General features: G+C 39.3%; 1 protein-coding gene across 8 annotated transcripts in view; it reads right to left on the bottom strand.

Moving 5' to 3' along the window:
• The window catches only part of AP1S2 (adaptor related protein complex 1 subunit sigma 2), a 30928-nt gene extending 8016 nt beyond the window's left edge, over positions 1-22912 (bottom strand). For 3 of the 8 annotated variants that reach the window (XR_004496285.1, XM_015624165.3, XM_015624175.3), the window contains exons 1-5: positions 22743-22912; positions 21593-21771; positions 14295-14403; positions 13301-13438; positions 5483-5576 (exon numbers count right to left, since the gene is read on the bottom strand). Coding sequence is in view for 7 of the 8 variants with exons in the window: in XM_015624165.3 (XP_015479651.1) it covers positions 5532-5576; positions 13301-13438; positions 14295-14403; positions 21593-21771 (471 nt within the window). In the remaining variant the exon portion in view is untranslated. Of the gene's footprint in view, positions 1-5482; positions 5577-6156; positions 8180-12490; positions 12916-13300; positions 13439-14294; positions 14404-21592; positions 21772-22742 lie in introns of those variants that run through there. The other 5 variants (XM_033512553.1, XM_033512551.1, XM_015624148.3 and 2 more) reach the window with 5 other exon arrangements.
• Positions 22913-26533: the final 3621 nt, after the last annotated feature.

The raw sequence follows: 26533 nt of genomic DNA, 5'->3' as shown, positions 1-26533 counted from the left end.
TCTGTTTGCCATCACAGAACTACAGCAACTCACACGTTTCAACTACGACTGACTTTTTTTTGTGTTCCCCACTACACTGTCTCCAGAGCAGCTGACCTGCTGGTGTGAATACCAGAGAAGACAATATGGGGAAGGAACTCTAGTCAAACTGCACAATCAATAGCAATACCTTGCCTTCCTTTGGTGGGAATGTGCAGACCTCAAGGACATGCTTCACAGGCTCAGATGTTGTCCAAAATAATCTAGATCTAATGAGTTTATAAATCAGTGAATCTAGAAACTAGGGAAGAGGCAACGGCATCCTTACAGCACAATGTAAGGACAAACTAACATGAAATAACACCTCTGAAAAATCATCGCTTCAAACTCTGGATGTAAACTGTTTATCTGACTTTAATACAGGTCTTAGATCCTAGCATTGCCAGAAAAGTAACAGCTCTATAACACAAGCTGCACATTGTGGAATTGCAATATTTTAAAGTTAATAGAATTAATCTTTTACAAAACGACATCTGTGTTTACAACTCATTTTAGAAAGCTAATAATACTTTCTGAAATTGTCAGCCTGAGTCATTGGAGATTTTTTAAATTAGAAAAATGGTAGAGTTGATCTGAGTAAACAGAACTATTTAGCCAGTCCAACCCAAATGACATTTTCTCAGCCAACCCTGTCATGACCCAAACTAATTAAAAATCAGAACCAAAATAAAATTAGAAGGGACTTTATTTAATTCAGTCCCCCAAACAGCATACCTCTAACTTTCCTGAGAAATATTTCATCTATTACAGGCATCCAGTGATGCCTTTACATTGTACCCCAGGCAATCTTACTTAAATGCTACATTATCATCTGCACTGGAAAATTTGCCTAACATCTACCCTGAATTATTTTCTTGCTGCAATTTAAGGTATTCTGTGTCTGTAATGGACAAGAAAACTGTGTTATTTCCTCAGGCAACAAAGAGAAATTATTTATGTCTATGCCAAACTGTCTCAAAGTTCAGTGTGTTGCAGGGCTGCCATTTTACTGGTGACATCCCATGGCAGTGACACAGACTTCATCAATACTTAGAACAACTTCTTTTTCAGGGAAGGTTTGCTTAGGTTATCAAATTTTAACTTCTTTCCCATCAAAACCAGCACAAAGCCTGGGAAGTCAAGCCATGTTAAACTGCACACAAAAACTACAACTGCTGTCTTTTGATAAAGACCTGGCTTTTTTCCTCACTCAGCAACTAACAAAACACTAGCTCAAACAAAACAGAAGATGTGGGTCCATGGAGTGTAAGAAAGTTTGGGAAGAATTTTACAGAAGCAGGTTATGGGGAAATCAAGAGCAGAGGAAGAGGGTTTCTGTTTAGAAAGATGAATTTTTTGCAGTTGGTAGAGATTCACATTTAACAAGCACTTCCTTAGCAATGCTTCAAAAGCAATTACTTTTACACTCTACTTCTGAATCGCTATTAGGAAATATTTCTAATGAACAGCTGCTTTAGGAAATTGCTGCTGTTCACTTGCCTCTTCAAGGCTTTCAAAACAGGAAACTGTTTCCCAACCTTTGGTTACCTAACTGTTCAGAAACTTCTGTTACATAGACAGGTTTGGGTTGGAAGGGGTATTTTAGATCATTTAGTTCCAACCCTTGTGCCATGGGCAGAGACACCTTCCAACAGGCCAGGTTGCTCTGGGCCCACCTAGCCTGGCCTTGGTATTTCCAACTAGGGCATTTTTATTAAAAATTCTATTTGTACTTTCAAAGAAGAGCCAAGTGTTTTCTCAGAGAACACAGAAACACTTTTGAGGTCTCGAGTATCTTCTAAGTATTAGCTATAATGCTCTTACAAAAAAAGAACAAAACCCCCAAAAAGCACAAGGAATCAAATAAAAAGAAGCACGTTTCATCAATGACAACTCCTGGTCAAGATCTTGTCTGCAGCTTTCTATATAGAGAAAACAAACAAAAAATCTTCCAGATCAGTGCAAACCAGTCTACAGAATTCTCAACTAGAGTATGAAACAGCAAGTTGTCCTGCAAATGTTAATTCAGCAGAACATCCGAGCATATGCAGAGACTTCAAGTCTCATCACTTCAACAGACCAGAGCAGAAGAGTATAGCAGCACTGGCCTGCCTGCCTCTTTCCCAAAAGCAGTACAAAGATCACTTGAAGCTTTGTGCACTATAACCCGATAATAGTAGGTGCTTCCTGCCTCTTAGCTGCTGCTCTGATCTGCCAGCTCAGAGGTGATAATCGCTCTGGGAGGCTCTGCTTCACATGTGCCAATCAGTTGCTATGCAGCGAGCCAGGAACAATCGAGAGCCCCAGCCTTTAACAGTAAGAATGGTTCTAAGAATCCATCAGAGGCTCCACCTCACCACCACAAAAACACAAGTGCTTTAAGCACATATTACGGCTGAATGCTTTGTACGGTGAAGTTAGAGACAAAATTATTAAAATTCACTGACTTCTCCGTCAGATAATCCGACAGTGTCTGTATGTTTGGCAAACTGCCCAACTATGCACACAAGGATTCATTAAGGTTTTCTTCCAGCACTGCAGATACAGGTTTGCATCGCTTATTCCCCTATGCTTAAGGAAGCATTTCTTAAACTGCAGGGCTGTTATCTTTGAAGGGATGACCAGAATATACTGCTGCAACAAACCATGTCACGTCCAATATTATTCAGCTTCCATGGCAATGGCATTTAAGCATCCCTCTTCTTTCCTGGTCCTGCAGCACTTTGCGTTCTTACAATTGTTTAGACAAATGTTTGCAGGCACAAGTTGCAAACATGGAAAAGAAAAGCTGCTGACTATATATTTTTTAAAATGAGAAATCTGAATTGGATCATTTAAAATGGATCTAAAATCCAGTTCTAGAATGGCTGTATAAATAGTTTTTCTGGCAGAGGAAAGAGGGACAGAAAGGACAGCTGGAAACTCCGAAAGTCAATGCTGCTGCTGAAGCTCCTTGCTATACTCCTATGACTCAGGCCAACAGCAGGGGTGCAGCATATGACAAGTAAATTAGAACCTACCTAGGCAAGCTGACTTGGGGGTTCACAGCACACAGTGAATCAGGACAAGATGTGTCGAACACTGGCTTTTTAAGGCACTTAGATACAGTGATTTAAAAAAAACGAAAATAGGATGTAATAAAAAGCAGCACCATCAGCTTTAGCAAAAGTCCTGACTTGCCAAAAGCAGCTGCTTTTTACTTCCCTTTTCAATGTCTCTGCTTTCTTTCTCCTGGCATTTCCCTCATGCTAGCCCTGCATGAGCTCAAGTTTTGGGTAACAAGCTAGGAGCCCAAGAACCACAGGGCAAGTGGATGGACACAACACAAAGGTGGCAGTAGGAACAGACCCGGTTTCCTCAACAAGAGTCACTGCCAGCATGAGTTTGGGTGATGAGCAAACTGCGTCCTTACTCAAGACCATGACTTTACCACTGTAAAATGCTCTCAGTAGAAAGGAGAATTTCTACACAGCACAATTTGAATGCATATAAAGATTTCACCTGGTTTTTAAATATTATGCAAGGCTTACCACAAATTTCACCCCATTCTCTATGGAACCAACTAATTCTGAGTATGTGGCTCATTAAAACTGCCACATGGAACACATAGCACTCAATACCCTAGTTTACAAGAAAATCTCTCTAAAACAGCCAACAAAAAACAAGTTCTACTCATTCTGGGCTTGGTTATGCCTTTAAGAGTAACAAGGATTAAGTTAATTTGAAGTTGTATAACCAATTAAACATCAGGTTAATCCGAACACCAAAGCTATGTGTCAAACTCCTCCCCTTGCGCGAAGGCAGCCTCCTTTACCTCAGGAGATCTTTCTTTAACCCTGATGATCTTCATTCCTATTTACAAGCTGCAGCTCCTTATTGCAGGCAAACTATTCGCCATCTCTTACAATGTACAACCATCTATCTGTCCCTCTCCACTGAACTCAGCAGATGCCATTTCTATTTCTCCATATTCTGAGGAACCATGACAACCTTGTAAATTAGGGTCTGAACACAGCAACTATTCCTTCACTCCTTCCAGGGAACAGTACACGGCAAGAAGTAGCATTCCATGGGCATCAGATAATGCCACTGTGTTTAATTTTATGGGGACAAAGCACATTTTTTCAACTAAACTATGCCCATACACAGAATTCACCCAGGGACACACTGCAGGCAAATAAATTTGAGTCATACAGAATTGCCTGAGCTTGTACGTGCCAGAATTGATCTTTGTAGCCATCTGAGACAAACAACAACAAAAAAAAAGATTAGGACTCCTAAGCTCTGTTCATAGCACAGGCCCCAAACAATATAGGTAGCTTTTTCAAGTTCTAATTGCAAGAGAAGTTTTACAAGCACAGTTTCAATTCTAACTTCACCATGAGAATCACACTCTTTGTATGTGAACTTGTTATCATGAAGAGCATAGAAAAAGCAATAGAACTGGGGGGGAAATGAGAACTTAGGTTTTTCTTACAGTTGTTTTAGAGTATGTCCAATCTCATAAATAATTGTTTTCAACAAATAACTTGTTGGCTGCCCTAATTCTTCAGGTCTAATATGTAAGCAGATTATTGGCTGCTCCCCCTCTTCCCAACACAGATCAATGGCTGTATCATATACTAGGAACCTCCTAAGTGGTAAAAATACCCATACACCAAATGTGAATTTAGTTTTGAACATGTTATAAATATTTTTGCCTGCTACCATTATTTTCTTTTATCTGGAAACTAAATCCTGATATTTATATATATAAATCCTGATATATCCTGCATATGAAATTAGTTCTATTATCACAGTTCCACATTACAAAAGCAAATTGTTTACTGAACTACTTGTTTATCATTATACCAAGTAAGTTTTCTGCAGCAAATAATTTTCATGTATGTTTTAAACTTGCTTTATGCAAATTAAAATCTTACCTTTATTAGAAGGACTGCCACAACGTATTCCACTTATGCTTTGGACAAAAATATGTTGCAATGCACTATATATGCAAATAAGCTTTGTTCTGTCATGCAGCATCCGGCATTTTGATATACAGTCAATTGCAGCAGCGCCCAGTCTTTTTAGGGCCCATTTTCTTTGCATAGCAGATGTAAACAGCTCATTTTCCAATAAATACATGTTTATATGGGCTGATTGTAAGTAAACAAAGCCAAACATCTGTTTAGTTATTAGCTTTGGTATCCATTTCTCTAACTTGCATTATCTCACTTAATTATCAACACCAAAGAAAGCCAGTAGAAGTCAGACATTTCAAGTTGATGCGGTTAGTACATAAAAGGAAAAGAAAAGGAAACACTCAAAAGCACTCTTCAAAGACCATCATGCAAGTGTTGCAGAAAGTTAAGCCCATCACCCAATTTCTGTTTACCCTTGCAAGGACTTAATTACACGTGCAGCACTCTTTGCATAGCACCCATTTAATCCATGCCACCAAAATGGTAAACTTGGTAGTTACCAATCATTTAGATGGGGTCAAAAGGGCTAATGCCTTAGACTGCTCTTAATCATAAGATATCCTCAGACAAACCTCCCCAGTCTTCATTCTGGCTCTACAAACAAAATCAAGCAGCAGTGAAAATGTAGTATCAACTACTGAATTTTAAAAAAAGCGCAAATAAAAACCCAACATCCACCCAATTATGTACAGATTATTTACATTTAAAATAAGACATAAAAATATTCTAAACAATATACAAAAGTAAATTCAGTTATTTCACTTAAATTTGTTTCAGCTATTGTTCTTGTTTAGGTTAATACAATTTTAATACGTTTTCCTGAAAGTCCACTGTTAAGAAAGCAAATAGAAATGCATCAGAAGAAAACATCTGTTCAAAGACTTCAAGTAGATGCCCTAAAAAAACCTCTAAAGTTTATTTTTCATTTCTTAAGCAGGTAAAGGATACCGGTACCTTAAAAGAGGTTGTACAGAGTTCTTTAGAAAGCTTCAGTTGTACATGAAGGAATATTAATTCAAAGGTTTTACTTTTTTAAAGAGACTTAAAAGCAGTTCATTATTGGAACAGATTCAGAGCTTAATAGGATAGGATGATACCAAATTTATACATATTTCATTCAGTAATTAACTGCCACACAGTATTGTTATTAACATTAATATTAAAATAAGACTTGTTTCATGAAGGAAAGTTTTATTCAACCTATCATTCCTGAAGTAATTTAAATAATTTAACTCAAAATTCATATTTATTAAGTCACCATTGTTACTTGCTGAGTAGTCACTTTTATGTCGTGCAAAAAGTTCAACATTTTCACTTTAATCAATTCATCTATTAATCAAACATACTTAGAATTCTCAAAGAGTTGTGAACAACAGGTCTTCTCCGACTTTTTTTTTTTGCCTTTTAATATCAAATTATTATCCTAAAATTTAATATACACATTTTTATTGTATCTTGATATCCATCATCAGAACTACTACTGTTGCTAGACAGCACAGAAAAAAAAATACAGCTTTTCCCTTAAAAATAAAACACATAACCAGCAATGTGCCCCAACATCTGTACAACACACAGAAAAGACCACAAAGAAATGAGAATCTAAAGCTAAACACAACAGGATGCCTCCTGGGGACATTCGAATCCTTTTCACCTAATATTCTCTGGCACTCTAAGACCATCTCACAGGAAGTGAAAATTCTAGGAAAGGGTAGTAGCACTGCAACATGACATATCTCAGACAACAGAGTAAAAATGGAATTTTCTCCTCACAGTCTCAAGATCCAAACATTAACACTGCTCTTTTCAATATTCTGCCGCATTCAATGAACTTGTTCTATTAAAAGGCAGATTAATGTGAGTGCTCAGAAAGAGCACCTGATTTTGAAAATAAGATATTCCTTACTCTCAAGCAGACTTCCCCAACTGTTCATTTAGTATGTTAATTGACCAGCAGCACATGACTGAACTCCTGGAAACAGCTATGGTACAAGCAGCAGTGCTAAAATTTTCATTGCACCACCCTGACACATTGCTTCTATTGCTGAGGACAGGAGAGTGTCTCTGGAAAAGACTCTATCAGTTCAATGCCCAGAATAAATACACCTGTATTAAAATTATAATCTACAAAGAGTTCAGTGTGCTGTTAGTATACCCTCAACAGTATTACATCAGTAAATGATCAATAAAAGGCTTCTATCAATAAATGATCAAGTTCACAGTTTGCAAACTGATCAGTACTGGAATTCACATCAGAGAGGGTACTGAATAGTTACAAGACAGCAAGGACTGCTAATGCTAATTTATCTTATTTTTAATTGAAACTTTCTGATGTTTCAATTTGCAAAGCTTAATGAATGTATATTTAAAACTTTTATGAAAGACTCCTTCCGCAACTTGTTGAGTCTTAAGATCTTCTAATTTTGATTTCTTTGATGTAATAGAATTAGTCACATCTTAGATGCATACACACTTAAACAACAACCAAAAATACCCCCAACTGAGCATGGGAAGAGGTCAAAGCATGATATACTAACCTCCTGGATACTCAATCCCACTTTTTCAAGAAGATACTTAAATCTGGAAGTGTTAACCTCCTCTTCCCCCACTACTACCTGGGAAAAAGTAATGCAGGTTCTACTACTCATTTTCTGGAATACTTCCTATTGCTTTAAACATGAGACTATGATTTTCTAAGTATTTACAGGAAAGCCTAGTCCACAGTGCAAAAAGGACAGTTTAAAAGTATCTATTAAAAAAACAGAAATATCAAGGTTTACAGAGCTGTCTGCTGCAATAAATTCACAGTATTTAGAGGTTTGTTCCAAAGAGCTGCATGCAGCAGCCCAGGTGGGGTCTCACCAGAGCAGGGTAAAAGGGCAGAATCCCCTCCCTCGACCTGCTGGGACACTTACAGATGCAGCCCTGGGTAGAACTGGCTTTCTGGGCTGCAAACACACATTGCCAGGTCATGTCCAGCCTCTCATCCACCAGCACCCCCTCTCAGCTGCTCTTGACCTGTTCACCCTCCAGCCTATACAGATACCAGGGATTGCCTTCACCAGGTGCAGCATCTTGTACTTGATCTTGTGGAACTCTGTGACATTCCTACGGGCCCATGTCTCCAGGTTTGTCCAGGTACCTCTGGATGGTATCCCATCCTTCACATGTGCCAACTGCACCATTCAGCTTGGTGTCTCCTGCAAATTTATTGAGGGTACACTCAATTCCTCTATGTCATTAGCCAAGACTTTAAACCACACTGGTCCCACTACAGATGCCTAAGGAACACCACGGAAATTCATCAGGACACCAAGCATTGATCACTATCTTTTGGCTATAACTGTCCACCCATCAAATCCACCCCTCTTGAATTTAAAGAGAACAATGTTATGGGGAACTGTGCCCAGATAAACAACATCTGTAGCCCTCCCCTGGAAAACTGATGAAGCTGCTCCATTACAGAAGGCCAACCCATAGAAGGGGTGCCCTACATGCCCTAGCACAGCTCCGGAGGATCTGTTCCATGATCTTTCCAGGTATAGACAGCAGTCAGGATGACAGGTTGGTGGTTTCCAGAGTCCTACTTTCTACCCTTTTTAAAAATGGGTACAAAGCTTCCCTCTTTCCCAGTCACCTGGGACTGCATTTGTTGTGACTTTTTGAATATCATAGAGAGTGGCAAACACTCTAATAGCACTAGAAGCCCTTTCTTCTATAAATACATCTCCAGAGACTGACTTCTGAAACAGATTTTACAAAAGCATCAGCTACCAAAACACTACAGCTTGTTCTTCTGTGAGTTGAGAGGGATTCCAAATCCATAAAAATCATAGCTATTTCCTAATCCCTAGATAATGAACTAACAATCTATCATTTCTCATGCACAGTAACTCTCATAGGTTCCCATACATATATCTTCTAAAATGCAATAGAACATTATCTGTGCCTGAAATCGAGCAGATACATGTCTTAAAATTGCAGTGACCAACTGACCAACAAAGCTGACCACCTGAAACTTAGAAGTTATATGAAGTTATATGTGAAGAGCAGATGGCATTCAAGGCAGTTGGATCTCCATAATAAAGATTCCATTATTCATTCTTTTTTCACATTCAGGGGACCACAGGTACAGCCAAGGCAAATAACGCCACTGCCAGGTTAGGAAGGCAGTCTATTTCGACAGTACATATTTAAGAAAGAACATTAAGTGAAGACTGAATTAATTGCATTCATTGTGGTAAGTTTCTCAGGAAAATGGTAATAAAGAGCTGCTTACAAAGGCTGTTCCCTAAACCAGACAAAATCCCTTATACTCCCACCCACTTGAGGCTTAAAAAGAAGAATTTTCTTTTGCCAGTGCTAATGACAAAATGAAGGAGTTTTGGCCTATCGCAAGAACATCCCAATACCTATTATTATGCATACCTTCAAACCTATGGTTTCCAATAAGCACATTTCATCTTCATTAAGAAAATTCTCATGGCATATAGAGGAAATTCACCAGAGTTTAATTTCCAAAGATGCTCGTTCTAAAACCAAAAGCTTAAATCTGTGCAGCAGCCCTTAGCATCTAAGGCAAATCAGCCAACATGAACCGTCGGCACCCCTCTGGATACAGGATGAGGCAAGGGTTTGAAATAGTGAAGAAAAGAAGGTTAATTGATAGCTTATCTCTTTTTCTTCATGTGGAAGGACTAGTAAATACTGCCTGAGGCCAAACTGCAAGAACCTAAGAAAAAAAAAGGTTCACATAGTTTTTAGGTTTTTGATCATTACTTAAGTAGTGACCCAAACAAGCAAGTGTGATTTGCAGAAAGACTCACTGGCCTTTTTATTTAGATAGATGTTCTGCAATCAAATATTAAAAAAATCCACAAAAACCCTACAAAAGAATAGTGGTGGACAAAGTGAGACTAATTTCCAAAATACTTTTCTAAAATTTACATAGGATAATCAACAAAAAACATTTTTACTCATAGCCAATGTTTAGGAAATTTTTCCTACTTCAAACAAAGATCAGCAAGTCTGTACAGATTTGCTTTAAAATATATATGTGACTGCTCAGTTGAAGTATTAGAATTATTAACTCCTTGATTTTAGCATTTTAAAACAGTAAACTCCCAAGCACCATACTGAATTACTCAAGCCATAAAAAAAACCCAGGGCAATTAGACTTTTGAAAGAAATAAATCAAATCCTCTCTTTTGTATAGAACATCTATCATTGGTAGTTCCATGCCTTAAAAAATTCAAGTGTCACAAAATGATGCACAAGCTTATCTTTTAGCTGTTCCACACATCATATGTATATATTTTATTCATGCAACAACACATGGCATCTACCAATTTCTTTCAGTGTAATTGAGTTGTTCTTGCTTAGAACCTCCTTTTCAGCAGTGCACGCCTTTGTAATCACTAGTTCAGTATTAAAATCTCTCTAGCAAACAAGATATAAAATGATCAGCGACATGTAACAGCATTCTTTTGAACAGAAGAATTTCTACAATAGAGTGACAGGGAAGAATGGAAGCACTGGAGTTAATTACCTTTTACTACCTCTCATGTGGGTACCACTGCCAGCATTGCTGACTGACTATTGATAAGCTATCAGGTGGTAATAAATATGGGGGAGGGGATAGGGAATGAATACTCAAACTAAGTACATTCCTGAAGAACTAACAGGAATGTGAAAGTGGGAGGGGTTAACAAGTTAGGATGTTTCAATCCCACAAAGGAGCAGTTAGTAAAGGGACCTCATAGCAGCAAGAGTTTTATGACAAACTGAAGTAGGTGCTCAGACACAGAAGTACATCCTGGAAAACTTCCACAGAAAATACAAGTATGCAAGGCTATTAAGAACTAATTCACTACTAAGTAATTTGTGCCTTAGAGTATCTCCTCTTAACATTACACAAACAGTCAATGTATCTGTTATGATTTTCTTTTGTAGAAGTGTTCTGTACATTTCTTCATCTTTAAGGTACTTCATAGAGCAATGCATGTAGCATTATTAATTAGTAATGTTGTATAATGTTGTATTCCATTAATAATATTGTGTATTCAGCTACGTATATATGTGTGTGTGTATGTACATATATACAAGTTTGGCAGTTTGAGTATTCAGGGCCAAATAAAAATAATCACTTTGTTGCCCATAATTAAAATCTGACATGGTCAAAAACAAACACGTGACAACCCTGACAGAAATATGTTTTGCATTTGTAATCACACTATGATTCACTCTGGTAGTTTTGAAGTATTCTGGGAAGAAGATATTAACTCTAAGTACCAAAAATTATCCGTATGTCAGAAACTTATTTTAACAACTCTCTTCCTCAAACCCAGCATTTACATAGTAAAAGTTGATACAAAACCCAACTTCCAAAGAAAAGAGTCCAAATTTATTAGAAGCTCAATTTAAATATGAACCCAGACTTTTTCAGGGTTTATAAACTAAAATGCTTATTTAGGGAGTACCTTTATACCTAACCAACACTCAAGTCAATATAACTAAGAATGAAAAACATAAAAGCTGGCCATAGGACTCCAGTGGTGCACTGATAAACTGCTACACTTCAAGTTAATCGCAATTATTTAATAAACACTGACAACTGAAAAATTCCTAAAGATGGGGAAAGAATAATCAGAGTAAAGCTATCAGGGCTAGGGAAAAGTCTCACATTGAAAAAGTGGTATTTCCCTTTGTGTAAGATTTTTAACTTGAAGATATATTAACGTGAAATTATATTCTCTGTAAAAAGAGAATGTTCGTAGCTTAGAAAGAAAAATACTAATCAATTCCTAGGAATAAAACACATTATTTCTTTAGAACAGCCCTAGAAAATAGTGAAAATAAAGTTCAAAAACAGTAACAATAAGAATACAGTTATTCTGCTTTATGCACAATTAACTACATTTGCAGGAGACAAATTGGAATATATAACTAATCTGTTATATCTGTTTTTATATAAAGCACAAAAGATTTTAAGATAATAAACATTATTTTTCTCCCGTCTTTGTAAACTACAACAGGACTTTGGTTAAGGTAATTTCTACAAAGAGTAAAGGACGACTTAAATTGAACCAGAACATAAGAAGTAAATAAGTGTATGTATTTCCTTTCTAGAAAAATAGGGTAGCAAATCTGTGTGTAATGGCTGACCTTGTTCATGATAAGAACTTTAATGTGCAGTGGATCTGCCTGTACTCTGAAAGGATTACAAAAACAGCTACCAGGGTAAAGAACACCACGTGTTTTTCCCCATCCTACTAATATTATATCCAACAAAAGAATACCACGTGGAGCACAGAAGGCTTGTAAGAGAATTTAAAAATTAATTCATAGGAGAAAATAACAAATTGATGATTCACAGAGGGGGGAAAACAGAGCAACTTGGATCTATGTAGAATCTAGGCAGTAAATATCAGTACACTTTAAAAAAAAAAAAAAAAAGGTGAACCATCCATGTTAAACCATATGTTCCACTGACTTACACACAAGACTGATGATTCCCCCAGTACACCAGAATTTTTTATTCCCATTTAGATATTCAAGGACCTTAACAGTGTACATTTCAGTAAGAAGAAAAACCAAACAAAATAAAATAAATCCAAAATAACCAGAATAGGATGGAGAAATATGGAGAAATGACATTAAATTTTTCTATACCACTGAACCCCTTCACATCAAATGTTTTTTAAAAAAATGGTAGACATGCAATCTGCCATTCTTCAACAATAATAGCAAATTAACAAAAGCATTCAAAGTAAAAAAACAGTGTTCTTATACTTTATTCTCTATGTTTCTATGGCACTACTATTACTGCTTTGTCAGCTTGGAAATGTTCCACAGTAAGCAGCCTACAGCAGAAAAGCAGGTCTAAGAACTAATTAGAACTATACCTGAACGAGTTTCAAAGAAGAGAGTCTAGCTTCTGGATTTCAGCAATGAAACAGTAAAGAAGTGAACATGCATCAGGTATGACAAAAAAACTAATGGTTAATAAATAAAAAGAAGGAATGAAAGACATGAACAACACTAAGTTAAATTAGCTTGACCTACAATTATCTAAGTATAAACACTAAACAGCCACTTGCATTTACTAGCAGAACACAAAGTCACAGTAGGTTACAACATAAACATGCCAAACCAAACAAAAACAGCAGCTAACACCATCCTATTGCACACTTAGGATGACTAGCTAAAACTACATACTAAGCATGCTAAAAAATACCTCCTAGAAGTTTAGAGGAACAGGAGGTTTTTGAGTCACAGCCTACCATGCTGACACTTTGGCCAGAGAAGTTGGATTTGCTTACCTCCTGCAAAAGATCTGCTTGTTCGATGGCTTTAAGAACATTTTTCTTGGAAGTCTCCTGAACTTCCCCTCCTAAAAGGAACTCATCCAGAATGAAGTAGGCTTTTTCAAAATTGAAGATGATATCAAGTTCACATACCTAAAAAGAACATCAAGCATTATTGCAAAGTGGGAGGATACTCACACTTGACGTATATCTTCTCACAAAATTTCACTTGCTCACAGCTTAACCAAACTTTACCAAATCAAGCCTAAGGCTTGTAAGGACTGGGACAACAATAAAAAAATCACACCTTGGAAAAAAAAAATATATTTTTTTGCTTGAGTTAAAAACAACTACAGCAACCTCTAAAAAAAGCTTTCACTGTTAAAAAGGCTTCAATTCACAGCAGTCTGTAAGACAGCTCTTCAAGGTGCAAGAGAATACTCCCTATAAAAGTTATCTTGTTGCCTGCAGTATGCAATCTTACAGAAAGATATGAAAACAATCTCAAATTTCTCGGTCAGTCTGTGTATTTCATAGTCAGAAGAACTACGAAGAAAGGCAGGACGAGAACCAGTTTTTCTAGGAGAGCTCATGTACATTACTACAGATGTTTGTGTTTGCTGTAAGCACATGTCTCTTTCTTTCCTTACCATTCCTGCCACCTCAAAACCAACTGCCTCCTCTGGAAGCAAGATGTAAGAAGTGCTCACACTAGAGCAGTGCCAGGGAGAAGAGAAGCTTCTTGCTAAGAGTAAGGTTTTATCTGACCCCAAGTAAGGCTACTATGAAATGAAACAAATACGGGTAATTAACACCAGATTGATAACAGTTCTTCTCCAAATCAAGAATTAAATATTGTATTTTAATAGAGGCAACCATCAGTTTAGTTTGGCCAAGCAAGCCAGACAAAATATATTAAATGCACCTTTTCAAGTACTAGTTGGTTATGTTCCTGTAAAAGTGCTGTGGGCATAAAACAAAATTACAAAGTACAGAGAAACTAACTCACACTTCCAAAATACTTGTCAAGAAGTTCTACATAGCGATGAATTATTTCCAGAGTTATTAGTTCATTGTCCTGATCTTCAATAGCACAGCAGAAATAGAGGCTTGCATATCTGTAATAACAAAATAATCCTGATGTTAGCATTCAAGCATAAGCAAAATGAACGCACTTGAGCAGTAGCATGTTCTCAGCAGTCCTTCATACTCAAGTTCAGCATATTGGTAATCCAAATCACAACCAACCAAGTCCTACCAAAGAATGGCTGAAAGACCAGAAGACACACACATGTACAAGCTGACAGAACTGAAACAGCCAAAGAGGCAGTTGGAAAACTAAATCTATTTTACTTTGTAGTGTAATGGGAGAGTTCTGAGGTGAGATACTTTCTCTTCTCTCTGTAACATCCATACACCAGTATATTAATCAACTGATCCAATGTTAAACTTTCATCATGTAAGCTATAAATAGATATTAACAACCACAGAAAATGCCTCAAGAAAGATAAACTGAATTAGGAATTCAAGTTTAGTCTTTATAGAGATTTAAAAAAATTCAAAGAACTCCAACACCAATATCATCCACCCCAATTACCACTAAGTCAACAACTCAATCCCTACCAACTGTCCTGGCATCAGACTGATGAGAGGCTATCAAACAGTTGGTTTATAACAATCCACTTCCATCTTGGAAGACAGGAAAATTGTCACTTCAGATATGATCAAGTTCCACTTTAACAAAAAGACCATCCAATTCTACTGTGCTCTATCATAAATTTGCTCAAGTCATGTTAAAGAGAGCTGATTAAAAAAAAAAAAAAAACAAACAAAGCAGGAATGAAAGCTGAAAACCTCATTTAGTCTTTTCAAACATGTCAAAACCATATGCCTTTCAGTCTCACATGGCACAAACCAGATTTCAAGTACCACCTGTTGTAACTGCAAATTTACATGAACCAGAAACAGCTTTTGTTTGCCTCTTTAGAGGAGACAACTGGCCACATAAAGCACTCCTGAGTAGCCAGCCCTACTGAGAAAGAAGTCATTCAGATGCGAATGCCTAAGGTACATAGTTGTTTCCCCATAGAGAGAAATCCATGAATCTTTGAAACATTACACAGATTTTATCAGCTGGGACTTGTCAGACTTTTTGGCTAGAAGTTCTGAAAAATCCTTGCTGTATTTTCAGCTATGTTGAAATTTGTCTCCTAGACACCTATTCCAGTACCATTTATGATCTAAAAACGTCTCCCCTTCTCCCACTCTACTCCAAATCAAATTGCTACTGCTTCAACATGAAAGATTAATCGGAATAGCTTTTATACAAAAATCTTTAAACTACTCTAAAATATTGCTGCCTATCCTGCCACAAAACATGATGGCAGAAGAGAGGAAGACACATCTACTGAAGGACACCTTCATTCCCTCTCATCTATTCACCATGGGGATTCATCAGCTCATCAGAAGTCCTATCTGAGCACAGTTCTTTTGATTTTACATTGCTCTGTTTATGCCTCACTAATTTTTCAAGGACATTTACAGTCATTGTAGCAGCTTGCAATATTGAATCGGTATTAGGAGCCTAAACTGTTTTTACAAGTATTGGAAAGAAATATTAAAAAGAAAAAAACATGCTTTCAAACCTACTGAGGAATTTGTAAGTCAAGCTCCACACTATCATATTTCACTGTAGCAAAAAAGAGCATTGACACATTATTTGACATTTACACTAATCACCAGCACTCAGGCCAAATCCATCTAAACAAAGCCTTTCATCACCTTCAGATGAGCAGCACTGATTATGATGAAGTGCAGTTATACTGTTTCCTTACAATGCTTAAACACAAGTTGAACCATGTACCAGCAGACCTTATCAAATCAAATTTGACTCAAATTTTACCCACATGGGACAGTCCCTCTCTGCTCCCCTAGTACTTAAGAGTCTCTCTTGATGCACAAACTATTTTATGGAAAAGGAAGGGGGGACAGGAAAGAGGGAGACCAATATAAAATACTTTCTGAGAAAATGGTCTGCTCTCAGTGTCCTCATTTAAAAGATACTTTCAACAGATCATATTTGGCAGCTAGTGAGCAGACTGCACATTCAAGCTCTGCCAACTGCAGTTCTAGAGAAGTAAGACCAAGAAACAAAAACCACTCAGTGGTACCAAACAGAGGCCTGGGTATCTATTATTATATGCAGACAATATCTGGGTATTTATTTTTTAAGTAGCAACCATGACTAATGGATCACTACTCAACAAAAGAAAAATGAAGATTTAATAATCCTGAATGGCAAATGGCAGAAGAGTATAAACAAGTCATACCAAAGGGCATAAGCATACTACAAAGAATGTTTCAGATCCAAATTCTCAAAGGCATTATTTTAATTTTTTTCCCCTGCAGGAAGGGCTTCAGAAAAGAAGTGTTCACTTATAATCCACAACAGACACTGGAAGTTTTGCCAAGTGTAGAAGTTTACATGAACAGTATCCACACAAAGACAAGTAGATTACTCGGGTTCAAAAAGATTTCTGCTCTGCAGAAACAGCTTCTTCCTAATAAGCCTGACAGAAACCCTTCAGATGCACCCAATGTAAAGGCAAACCCTGATAGAAAAGCACATACCCAAAAGTAAATAAAGTGCAGTCTGTAAGAAACATTCTGCCTTTTTTATTCCTGTTGCTGTCCGGATATTTTTTATCTCACTAAATATTATTAAAATAATCTTCAGACTCAACTGCTTGCCCTTATTTAGAAAAATATTTTATAATAAATACCCTCCAGTTATCAGAAAGGGGACCAAAATCAGAGAGACTAAAAACTGGACAAAATCACCTGAAAATACATTACAGGATTAAAGAACAAAAAGGTAACACAGCAGGTATAAATACTTATGCAAATTCCTGCCTTCAGACACATGGCCTCTGGATTTTTTTTTTTTTATAGGAAACAAATCCATGCATCTTCTCCTCAAGAGCTGCAGTAACTCAGCAGTGGGAAGACTCAAAACAGGAAGGCAATGTTTCTGTAGTTCTCTTCTACTCTCCCAGCCAGGTTCAGTAATTCTGCTGAGAGATCAGGTCACTGTGGGCAGAGCACAACTTGCAAACCCTACCAGTTCAGTGGTGCTCTCCTAGATGAGAGAACACGTGCTTGAAGTCATCCCTGCAAGTTTGTCAGCAGGTAAGCCTGCAAACAAGCCGTAAGTCTGCCAGCACCTAAGTCACTGTGCATGTAGATCCTAACTGTGGAAGTTTAAAGCTTACAAAGTTTGGAGCAAGCAGAACTGAACTAAATAACAAGAAGGCAGACAAGTGCTTAATGAGCCCAAGAATCTGTGGTTTGTTGTGGCTGATACCTGACCCAATGGAAACTGGAATCACCAATAAGCTGTGTCTGCCAAAAGGTTTTTTTCTTGTCCCACAACGTTACACATTTCTTTAATAAAAGATGAACTTCTGAGGCTCCAGGACAGAGTCTCCTAAAGTGAAGCACTTTTCCAGTTTCTAATTTCAGCAAGCCTATAGCCCCCAGCAGTTTCAAAATGAACAAGAATTTGATACTGCTAATTCTCGAAGAAAAAGCTGTTGCTTCTTCATACTGAGGTCCTCCTAATGCCACACAAGCTAGAACCCTGTACAAAAATCTGATCTAATTAAAATTATAAAGCCCAAGTATCTAATTCACTGTAATCATTGTATTCAGCCAGTTTTACAAAGCTACCTAATCAACACCACAGTAACACTTTTTAAGAGGTACAACTGGTTGCTAAGTTATACGTAAGGAAAAAGAGGGATGATGCCAAGCTGGGCCACTGGCCACATGGCTGTACCTTCAGTTCACAATACTTTAAGAGGCACAATACCTGCAACAATGGGCTCTTTCATTGCTTCTTTCAGCGGAGGGAGGGTAGAAAGTTTTAAAACTTGTTCTGTTGTAAGTCTTTAACATAACCTCAGATTATGCTTATGTTGTGCAAACGCAAAAGATAACTGCCACATCAAGAGCAGCAAAAGCTATGGTAGTTTCATAATATCACATTCCAAATACAGTTCCACACTGACACATAAAAGCAAAGCCACAAATTAATTCCTTAATCAAATAAGTAACTAACAATAACTAAGTCCCATGAATGCAGTTATCTAAATGCTAACAAAATAAAATCTATATAAAGTAAGTTTTTCTCCAAGTTCTGATTTTGACTGCAATATACTACACAATGAAAATAACTCATATTAACAGAACATAAAATAGAGAAGAAGTCTTCAAAGAAAAAAAAATAATCACATGCTAAGTTCCTTCTTTAGCAAAATTATAAATTTTAACATTTAACACATTTTTTCTGCCACAGGGGGAAAACTGCATGAACTTCTACCATATATGCTCCAAAACTACTGTTACTTTTTAAATGACAAAATGTGAAGAGCAAACACATAAGCTGTGTTTAAGTTTCTAATCAGCTGTCTGCAGATGACTCCCCCTCTATTTTCATAAAGTACAATTGTTGTTGGCTTCCGATATTTAATTTTTTATTTTCCCAGCAAGTCACTTCAAATCTCTATTCTTCTTGAAGTTAGAAGCTCACATCCTCTTTTTAGTTTTTCAGGCTGATAGACACCAGAAGTTTATCTTCCAAAACAGCTACAGAATACATATAAGCCAATTCATGCACCATGACAAAAGCTGGGAACCTTTCCGTCTGTGTTTTGTAGTGCTGAAAGAAAAAAACTTTACAAGGCAATGACTGAGCCTATGTTGCAAGCATTATAAATGCTGCATGTATGAAACCAGAGGAAAATAAAAGCAACATCAACTACATTTAGATTAATTTTAAGATCTATTTCCTTGAAGATTCAGGAAACATCCTATAAAGATTAAATGCTACAGAGTTAAAGAGGCTAATCAAAATAGTCCAACAGTCTTAATAACTGTTAAGTATCATAAGGGAGCTAAACCTACTGTCTTGCCAACTTCTGCATTTGAGTTCATTCTGTTCCTGCAAAAAGGTATGATGAGACCCCTGAATATACTTATGATACTGTCAATCATTCTTTGAGCTGCAATATCTTTCATATTCATAGTATTTCATATTCATAATATTGAGGTTCAGTTCTCCTACATGTGAACAATAAACACAAAAACAGCAAACAGCAAAAACAAAAAACAGCACTTAAATTCCAATAATTTAAGACTCAAAATAGCAATAGGCACATATTTTATAACTTATATTAAAAAATATTTGCACCAGCAGGTTCAGATCCTTCTCAGCAATAGATCAGACAAGAACAAATCTTAGCAGAGATCCTCTAGAGATGCTTAAGAGGAATTGGGAGCACCTTTTGCAATTTCACAAGCCACAGAGTTCCTTCTGGTGTATTTCTCTTTTAGACACTAGCCTTTCAACTACAAAAAGTCACCCTTTACAAAGAAACCATAGTAGTTGGTGCTCATCATCCTTAATTATGGTGCAATGATGGGAACAAGTCCTACAGACCTAAGAGCTATCCGTGTTACCAGATACAGACGTTTAAACTATCACCTCTAATACCTAGTCCTTCTGGTGATGATTCAGTCAAAAAAAAGTTGAGATGTTCATTAGCTTGGTACAAGCTCATCTTTAGCAGTTTCATAGGCTCTCTGTGCCAGACTGGTCTGCAGAGAGTGAAATAAGCTACTGCAGTCAGCTGTGCACACCAGCAGTCCAGCAGACAGACTGCAGTATTTAGACCATTTTTAGCCCAAGGTAGACATCTCCCAGCAAATTTCTTCATTCTCCTTGACCACAGGACCCACAACACACCACTGAAATGCAACAGCACCACAACGTTCAGCAATTCACAATCCCACCCAAATTTCCACCAGCTCCCTAGACACAAAAGGACATGGCAAGTAGTTGTTAACAGCAACAAACAGGGAGGAAAAGCAGCTGTATGGAATCATCCCCAGAACAGCTACTGCTGTTCAAGCCTGGGTAAGGAAGGAAACATACTGGCCTACTAATGCCTCATTTTTCTGATTTAGTGTCCCATGAATGCCCAGCTGAAAAGGCACTTGCAGGCATTAATACAGAAGGAAGCACAGCAAGTGTTTAAGCAAACTTGTCCACATACACATTCAAGGAGTTTTGTTAGGAAATCGAGAGGCAGAAGAAACTGTGTATGCTATCAGCACAGCCTCATGCATTGTGCCTCCTCTTTCCTCCTCACGCTGAAGAGCTACATGCATTAGGCAGACCAGCAATACTCACATGCATGTCTTTACACAAAACAATGTATGTATGAGAGCAGCACTTAAAACATCTAAACATATTTAATACTACCCATTTGTTATCCTGGAGAAGAGTTACAAACTCCTCATTTCTCGTCCAGTCCTTTCTGTCCTATCTACAGGGAATACAAACAATATTTACTGTGGGGCACAAACTATCTACCATCTCCATGAGAAAACAGGAATGCATCAACCTTCTCAGGTTTACAACTAACTAGGGAAGAGAGATAACTCAAGCCTTTTCTAGCACCACCTTTAGCTGGAAGAGATGCAGCCTACCACATCAGGAGGAGGATTACTGTTATTTCTGGAGAAGAATTATGGTCACACCACTACACTGTGATACATTCTAAAGATCAGCGCAAAGCTAAAAAATGCTAGCCAAATACTCCTAGAAAGGTTAGGAAACAACTGGAAAATGAAATTATTGTGAAGAAAATTATACATTACTTCCATCGAAAGAAAGCTGGTCATGATGTTTTCAATTATGAAAAATCCCTTTTGGTACTTACAGGAAAAAAAATCAAAAACACAAAACAAACAAAAAACAACCAAACAAAAAAGCAACAACAACAAAAAATCACCAAATACTTCAAAAAATTACTTCCTTATTTCTATGAGCATTTAAAAGCAAGTTACATTTTCAGGTGATTTTTGAAGCCACCGCTTGAGGTAAATGTTTATAAAATTTTTATCACTTACGAAATCTGAAATGTGTACCAATATGAAGCATGTATGTACTACTTGGTACTAAACAGAGTACCAAGAAGTACTGCCACTCCTTATGAAAATAAGAGGAAAGCTCATTTCTTCAGTACATTTCTAAATGCATGAGTGATTTTCCACACATGAATAACTCCTGCTTGGTTATCAAATTAGATTCAAGGGAAAAGTCAGTCTTCTCTGTAACCAGCAGAGAGAAGGGAAAAAAAAAAAAAACCAACAACAAAACAAAAACAACCTTCATTATTTTCTTGCTGCTTAATACACGGTTTGTAATGTATGGTAATTACGAGGTTAGTGAGACAGAACCACCTTTTGTAGACAATCTTCAGGTCTCTCCATTCCAGAAAGCTGCACATTTTCGGTTTGCGGGCTAATACTGTTTGAACAAGTTCCCTTGTGATTTTCTTCTTTTCTTTGTCAGATAATGGGACATACCACTTCTGGAGTCTCAGTTTCCCCTGGCGACTAAAAAGCAACATAAACTGCATCTGTTGAATTGAAAGGAGGGGAAAAAAGAAAAGCATTAATCTCAGTCTCCGAGTTTCGAAAAGATCTCTGAGAAAAAACAAATAGGAAGCAAGACGGACATCCAAAACCTATACTACATTATGTATTTCTATAGCACTGGCAGATGTTACACAAGACTTGGAAGTAGCAATGATACAAAGGATTCTGCTGAGCAAGGTCAGTCAAGCCATAGGCAGAAGAAAGCGCACACAAGTTTCAGAAAGCGGTGTCAGAACCATCGGCTAGCGAGCGAATATACCCCAATTTCAGCCACGTCCAGCACCAGTATGGCTTATTTGCGTTTTCTACCCAAAATGACAGAAAATCAGCACAGCAGACTCTTCCAATACCCAACCTCATTTCCAATTCAGCGAATTAGAGCCTTACAGGAGCAATTTGCACTTAAAATCTTTCTGAAAAGCCTCGGAATACTTTAAAAGGCATCAGACCTCCCAGCGGAGAGTCCTACGGCACAGAAAAGCCCAGTCTTTTCCCACGTTACACAAAAGGCGAGATTAAGTGCTTTCCCTGCGGTCCTATGTTCCAGGTCTCGCTTCCTCTAAAGGAGTGATGTTGCAATTATATTTTAAGAGGAACTTGCCGGGCTGTGTTTTCCAGCAGCTGTAACATTAAATGAAACGGCTTGGGCTTTTTTTCTTTTGCCTTTTCGCTCGAAGTTGTATAGGGCTGAGGAAGTTTCCCAGGCAATATGACAGACATGAAATACGATGCGAAAGCCCAGCCTGGTCCCGGCTGACAAGCGTGACCAGCGCCAGCCGCGACGAGCGGCGGCCGCGCCCGCAGCGACTCCGCGGTGCCAGGGCGCGGACAGAACCCCGCAGCCGCCCAACATCCCGCCTCGCCTCCCCACCGGCCCCAGCACCGCCCCGGCTCCCCCCTCGCGGAGCGGGCGGCTCAAGAGACGAGCCCGGCTCCGCGCGGCTGTGCTCACCGTGCCCGGGAGATAGCGGAGCTGAGGCGGAGAAGAAGGCACCGCTGCCCAGACCGGCACCAACAGTGCTGCCGCCGCGGCCGCCGAGCGGGACTGAGGGAGGGGTCGGGAGGGGACGGGAGATGCCGCCGCCGCGAGCGCGCGCGCGCCTCAACGGCCGCCCCCCTCGGGCAGGTCAGGGGCGGGGCCGGGACCGAGAAGGGGCGGGGCCGAGCTGGAGAGGGAGGGGCCCGAGCGCCTCCGAACAAAACTTTATCAGCTGCCGCGGAGGGGGGACCGGAGCGAGCTCGGCCGTCACCCAATCGGAGAGCTCAGCGCGCGGGAGACAGGGAGGAGCGAAGCGGTTCTGGACCAATGGGAGGCAGGAAAGGGCGGGGAAGGCGGAGCTGGTGATGGCGGCAGGAGGGGCTGGAGCAAGAGGCGGGGTTTAGATGCCCTAATCCGCGTGGCCCGAATTGCGATAGGGCAATGGCCTGCGCGGTAACAGCCAACCAGACGGCGCGGTGCAGATAGCGGTCCGTGAGTAGCCAATGGGCTGGGGCGGCACGGAGCCGGGGAAATGACATCAGTCAATCAGGCGCCCGGAGACTGAGGCTCCTCCCCCGGCCCCGCCAGCTCCGAGCCGGGAGGGAGTAAGGGAGGGGCGGCCGAGCCGCGCATGCGCCGCGCGGTGTTTGCTTCCAGCACGTGCGCGCCAAGGGGGCGGGGAGGGAGGGGGGCGGAGGCTGTGGGGGCGCGCGCCGGGCGGGAGCGGCTGGGCTGCCTGTGAGGGGACCCAGCCTGTGGGAGAATTGTCCTTCTGAGGGGACCCAGCCTGTGGGAGGGTTGTCCTTCTGAGGGGACCCAGCCTGTGAAGGAATTGTCCTTCTGAGGGAACCCAGCCTGTGGGAGAATTGTCCTTCTGAGGGGACCCAGCCTGTGGGAGAATTGTCCTTCTGAGGGGACCCAGCCTGTGAGGGAATTATCCTTCTGAGGGGATTGAGTCTGTGAAGGGATTGTCCTTCTGAAGAGACCGACCCTGTGAGGGGATTGTCCCTGCAATGGGGAGTTTTTCCCTTAAAGTCACCCTGATTACGAGCTGCAATTAGATTGGCAGGACCAGCCGCCGACGCGGACTTAGCGGTGTTGTGTTACATTAATGCTTGGTTTTAAAATTATCATTCATGTGCATCTACAGAGACTGCGTGCTGAAACAGATCGGATTGGGGGTTTGGTTGGTTGGCTGGTTTTGGTTTTGTTGTGGATTGGTTTGGTGTTAAAATTCTAATGGAGATGGGCTGAAAACACATTAGTTAGTTGGAAGAAGCAGAGCGGTGTTTCTGCAAGCCGTACTCGGAGAACCTAATTGTAAAAAAAATGTTTCAAACACCTAAAGCTCTCAGCATCGTCGCTGCTCACCACCACCCCCCAGCAGTAAATGAACAGCAAAGCTGACCGGGCTGATCCGATAATGGTGAGACAGTGACCGGCAGAACCCGGGAGAGGGTCGTGCTCCCAAAGCGGCTCTCCGTCAGGAGCAGCTCACAGCGCCTCAGGATGTGTCACGCTTTTATTACTTTCTATTATTGACACTTTAAATTAGCGCACATTCTTCTGACTACGAAACGGCTATGGCAGCAGAAACTGGGGCTGGAGATGCTTTTGTGTAAAAATGTGCATGGTCTGAAAGAAAAGCCCATTTTATGGCATTTCAAGGAATGCTATATAAATTGTACTTGAGGAAAACTGCAGATATATTCCTGATTTTATAGAAGAGGTTGTAATTGTAAGAATGAAGTGTCATGGGGACAAGGAGGCATTTGTGCAACCAAGCTGAATGGATCAGGCAATTGCAGTATTAGAGGTCATGTAGAAAATGAGAGCTGCTGTTGTAGGGGCTTGTTCCTGTCACATTTAATGTTCGTTGAGCAGCTGTCCCGTTCTTATGTTAACCTGCCTTTCATCAAGAACAGGAACAGTTGTGCTTGGATCTGTTACCTCAGAGAGTCTGCCCTTACACCAGGATGTTACTTTGTCCTCAGCAGTTGCCAAGCTTTGCAGTTCTGCTTCTTTCCTGTGAGGTTATTCCATGGTCTAAAATTCCTTGTTTTTCAGAAAACTTTCATAAACAATCTCTTTCCTAATCAGCACTTTGCTCATTGAATTCAGCATCATGTATTTGGTGATTCTCTGAGTGCATGTACACATCAGGGGCTTTGAGACCTCCTAAATCATAATTTGAGCCAGCAACCAACTTTTATTTCTCTTCATTTGTGCAACTTCCAGTTTATTAGCATCGTTATGGTAACAGGAGCTCCAGAATGAATTTCTGAAGGAGTTACACCAGACCTGTGTTATGATTTGTCACTTCCCAGCTCAGTGCAATATTTCTGCATATGGATCAAACCACACATTTTGCAAATACATAGTTGATTGAAATCAAACCACCCAGATGGTTCAAGAAATGTCTGTGTTTTGATGGCATAATGTCTCAAAGCTTCAGCTTCAGATTTTTTTTTTTTTCTTTTTCACTCCTGGTTGGTTTCTTTTCTTGTTTGTTTTGGTTTGTGGTTTTTTGCCAGATTTTACTGCTCATTTACAGTTTATAATTTCATACAGTGATACAAGGGCAATTGTTCCACTACTTTTCTCCCTTCTCTCTTTTACTTGGCTGAATTTCTTCAGACTGTAACTTGGAGTTTTTTCATTATGTCTCCTGGGCAGAATCACTCTGCTATATGCAGTTTCAGGTGCCCTGATAAGGCATGTGAGACCAGTGCTACATGGTGGAAGCACTGGTGGAAACTGTAGCCAAGTCCAACTTGGCAGAAGCTTTCTGTCTTCCAGAGTCTGTCCTGCCTCCTCATCTCTGCTGGGATTGCCACTCATACGATCTTTCCTAAACTCATTTCTCTCAAAATGACCCTGCTTATTTTAAGCAGTTTAAGGTGTGATTCCATGTCATGAGTTTCAGATCATCTAAACTCTCTCCTTCCATTCCCACCTCCATGTTCCCATCTCTTTTCCTATGCTGGCATTTTGCCACATCTTGTATTGCCAACAAGGCTGGTTTTGGCTGTACAGGTGACTGTGGGAGTTGGCTTCAGGACTGAGCACCTGTGTCAGGGGACAGTGACAGAAGTAATGCTGTCCCTTCTGTTTGTACCATTTCTTTCAGGAGCTTCAGAAGACTTGCTGTTCACTTTTTTTTCAGTGTTACAATTTGCACTAATTGTCCCTCTTAATACCAAATCTATCATTTGTTCCTGTATGAAATTATCCTGTCACTTACCCATTGAACTAGCAATGTACTGAACTAGTGCTAATTATCAAATTGATAAAGATATATATGATGCTTACAACAATAATATGTCTTTGAGTATTCCACAAACCCGTGACAGTGCAGATGTCAATGCAGTCTAATTTTAGACTTGACACAGTGAGTCTTCTGTTCATTAGCTTTTGTTCATTGTTTTATATCCAGCTTGATGATAATCCCCTGATTTATTTTGGATGGATTTTTTGTTAGCTGCTATAATTGTAGAATCCTTTGTATAGTTGTAGAATCCTTTATATTCCATTTTAGATGTAAGGCAAGTCTTTGGGGGATATGTTCATTGACCAGAAGACATTTGGGGTCCTTAGCCAGGATTTTGCTTTGTAAGTTATTTCCAGCATGACTTGAGACACAGAAGAGAAGTGCCTGGAGCTGGAGAGAGAATCAGGAAGGAGGCTTACATCAAACAAGATCAAATTTGCTTGGATTTGACTGGTATGGTGTCGTGGTTTAAAACCAATAACTAAGAAAATTA

The sequence above is a fragment of the Parus major genome, chromosome 1, assembly GCF_001522545.3.
Source record: "Parus major isolate Abel chromosome 1, Parus_major1.1, whole genome shotgun sequence".
In the NCBI taxonomy this organism is placed as follows: Eukaryota; Metazoa; Chordata; class Aves; order Passeriformes; family Paridae; genus Parus; species Parus major.
Note: the sequence above shows the minus strand (reverse complement) of the source record. Positions and strands in the feature narration are given on the sequence as shown.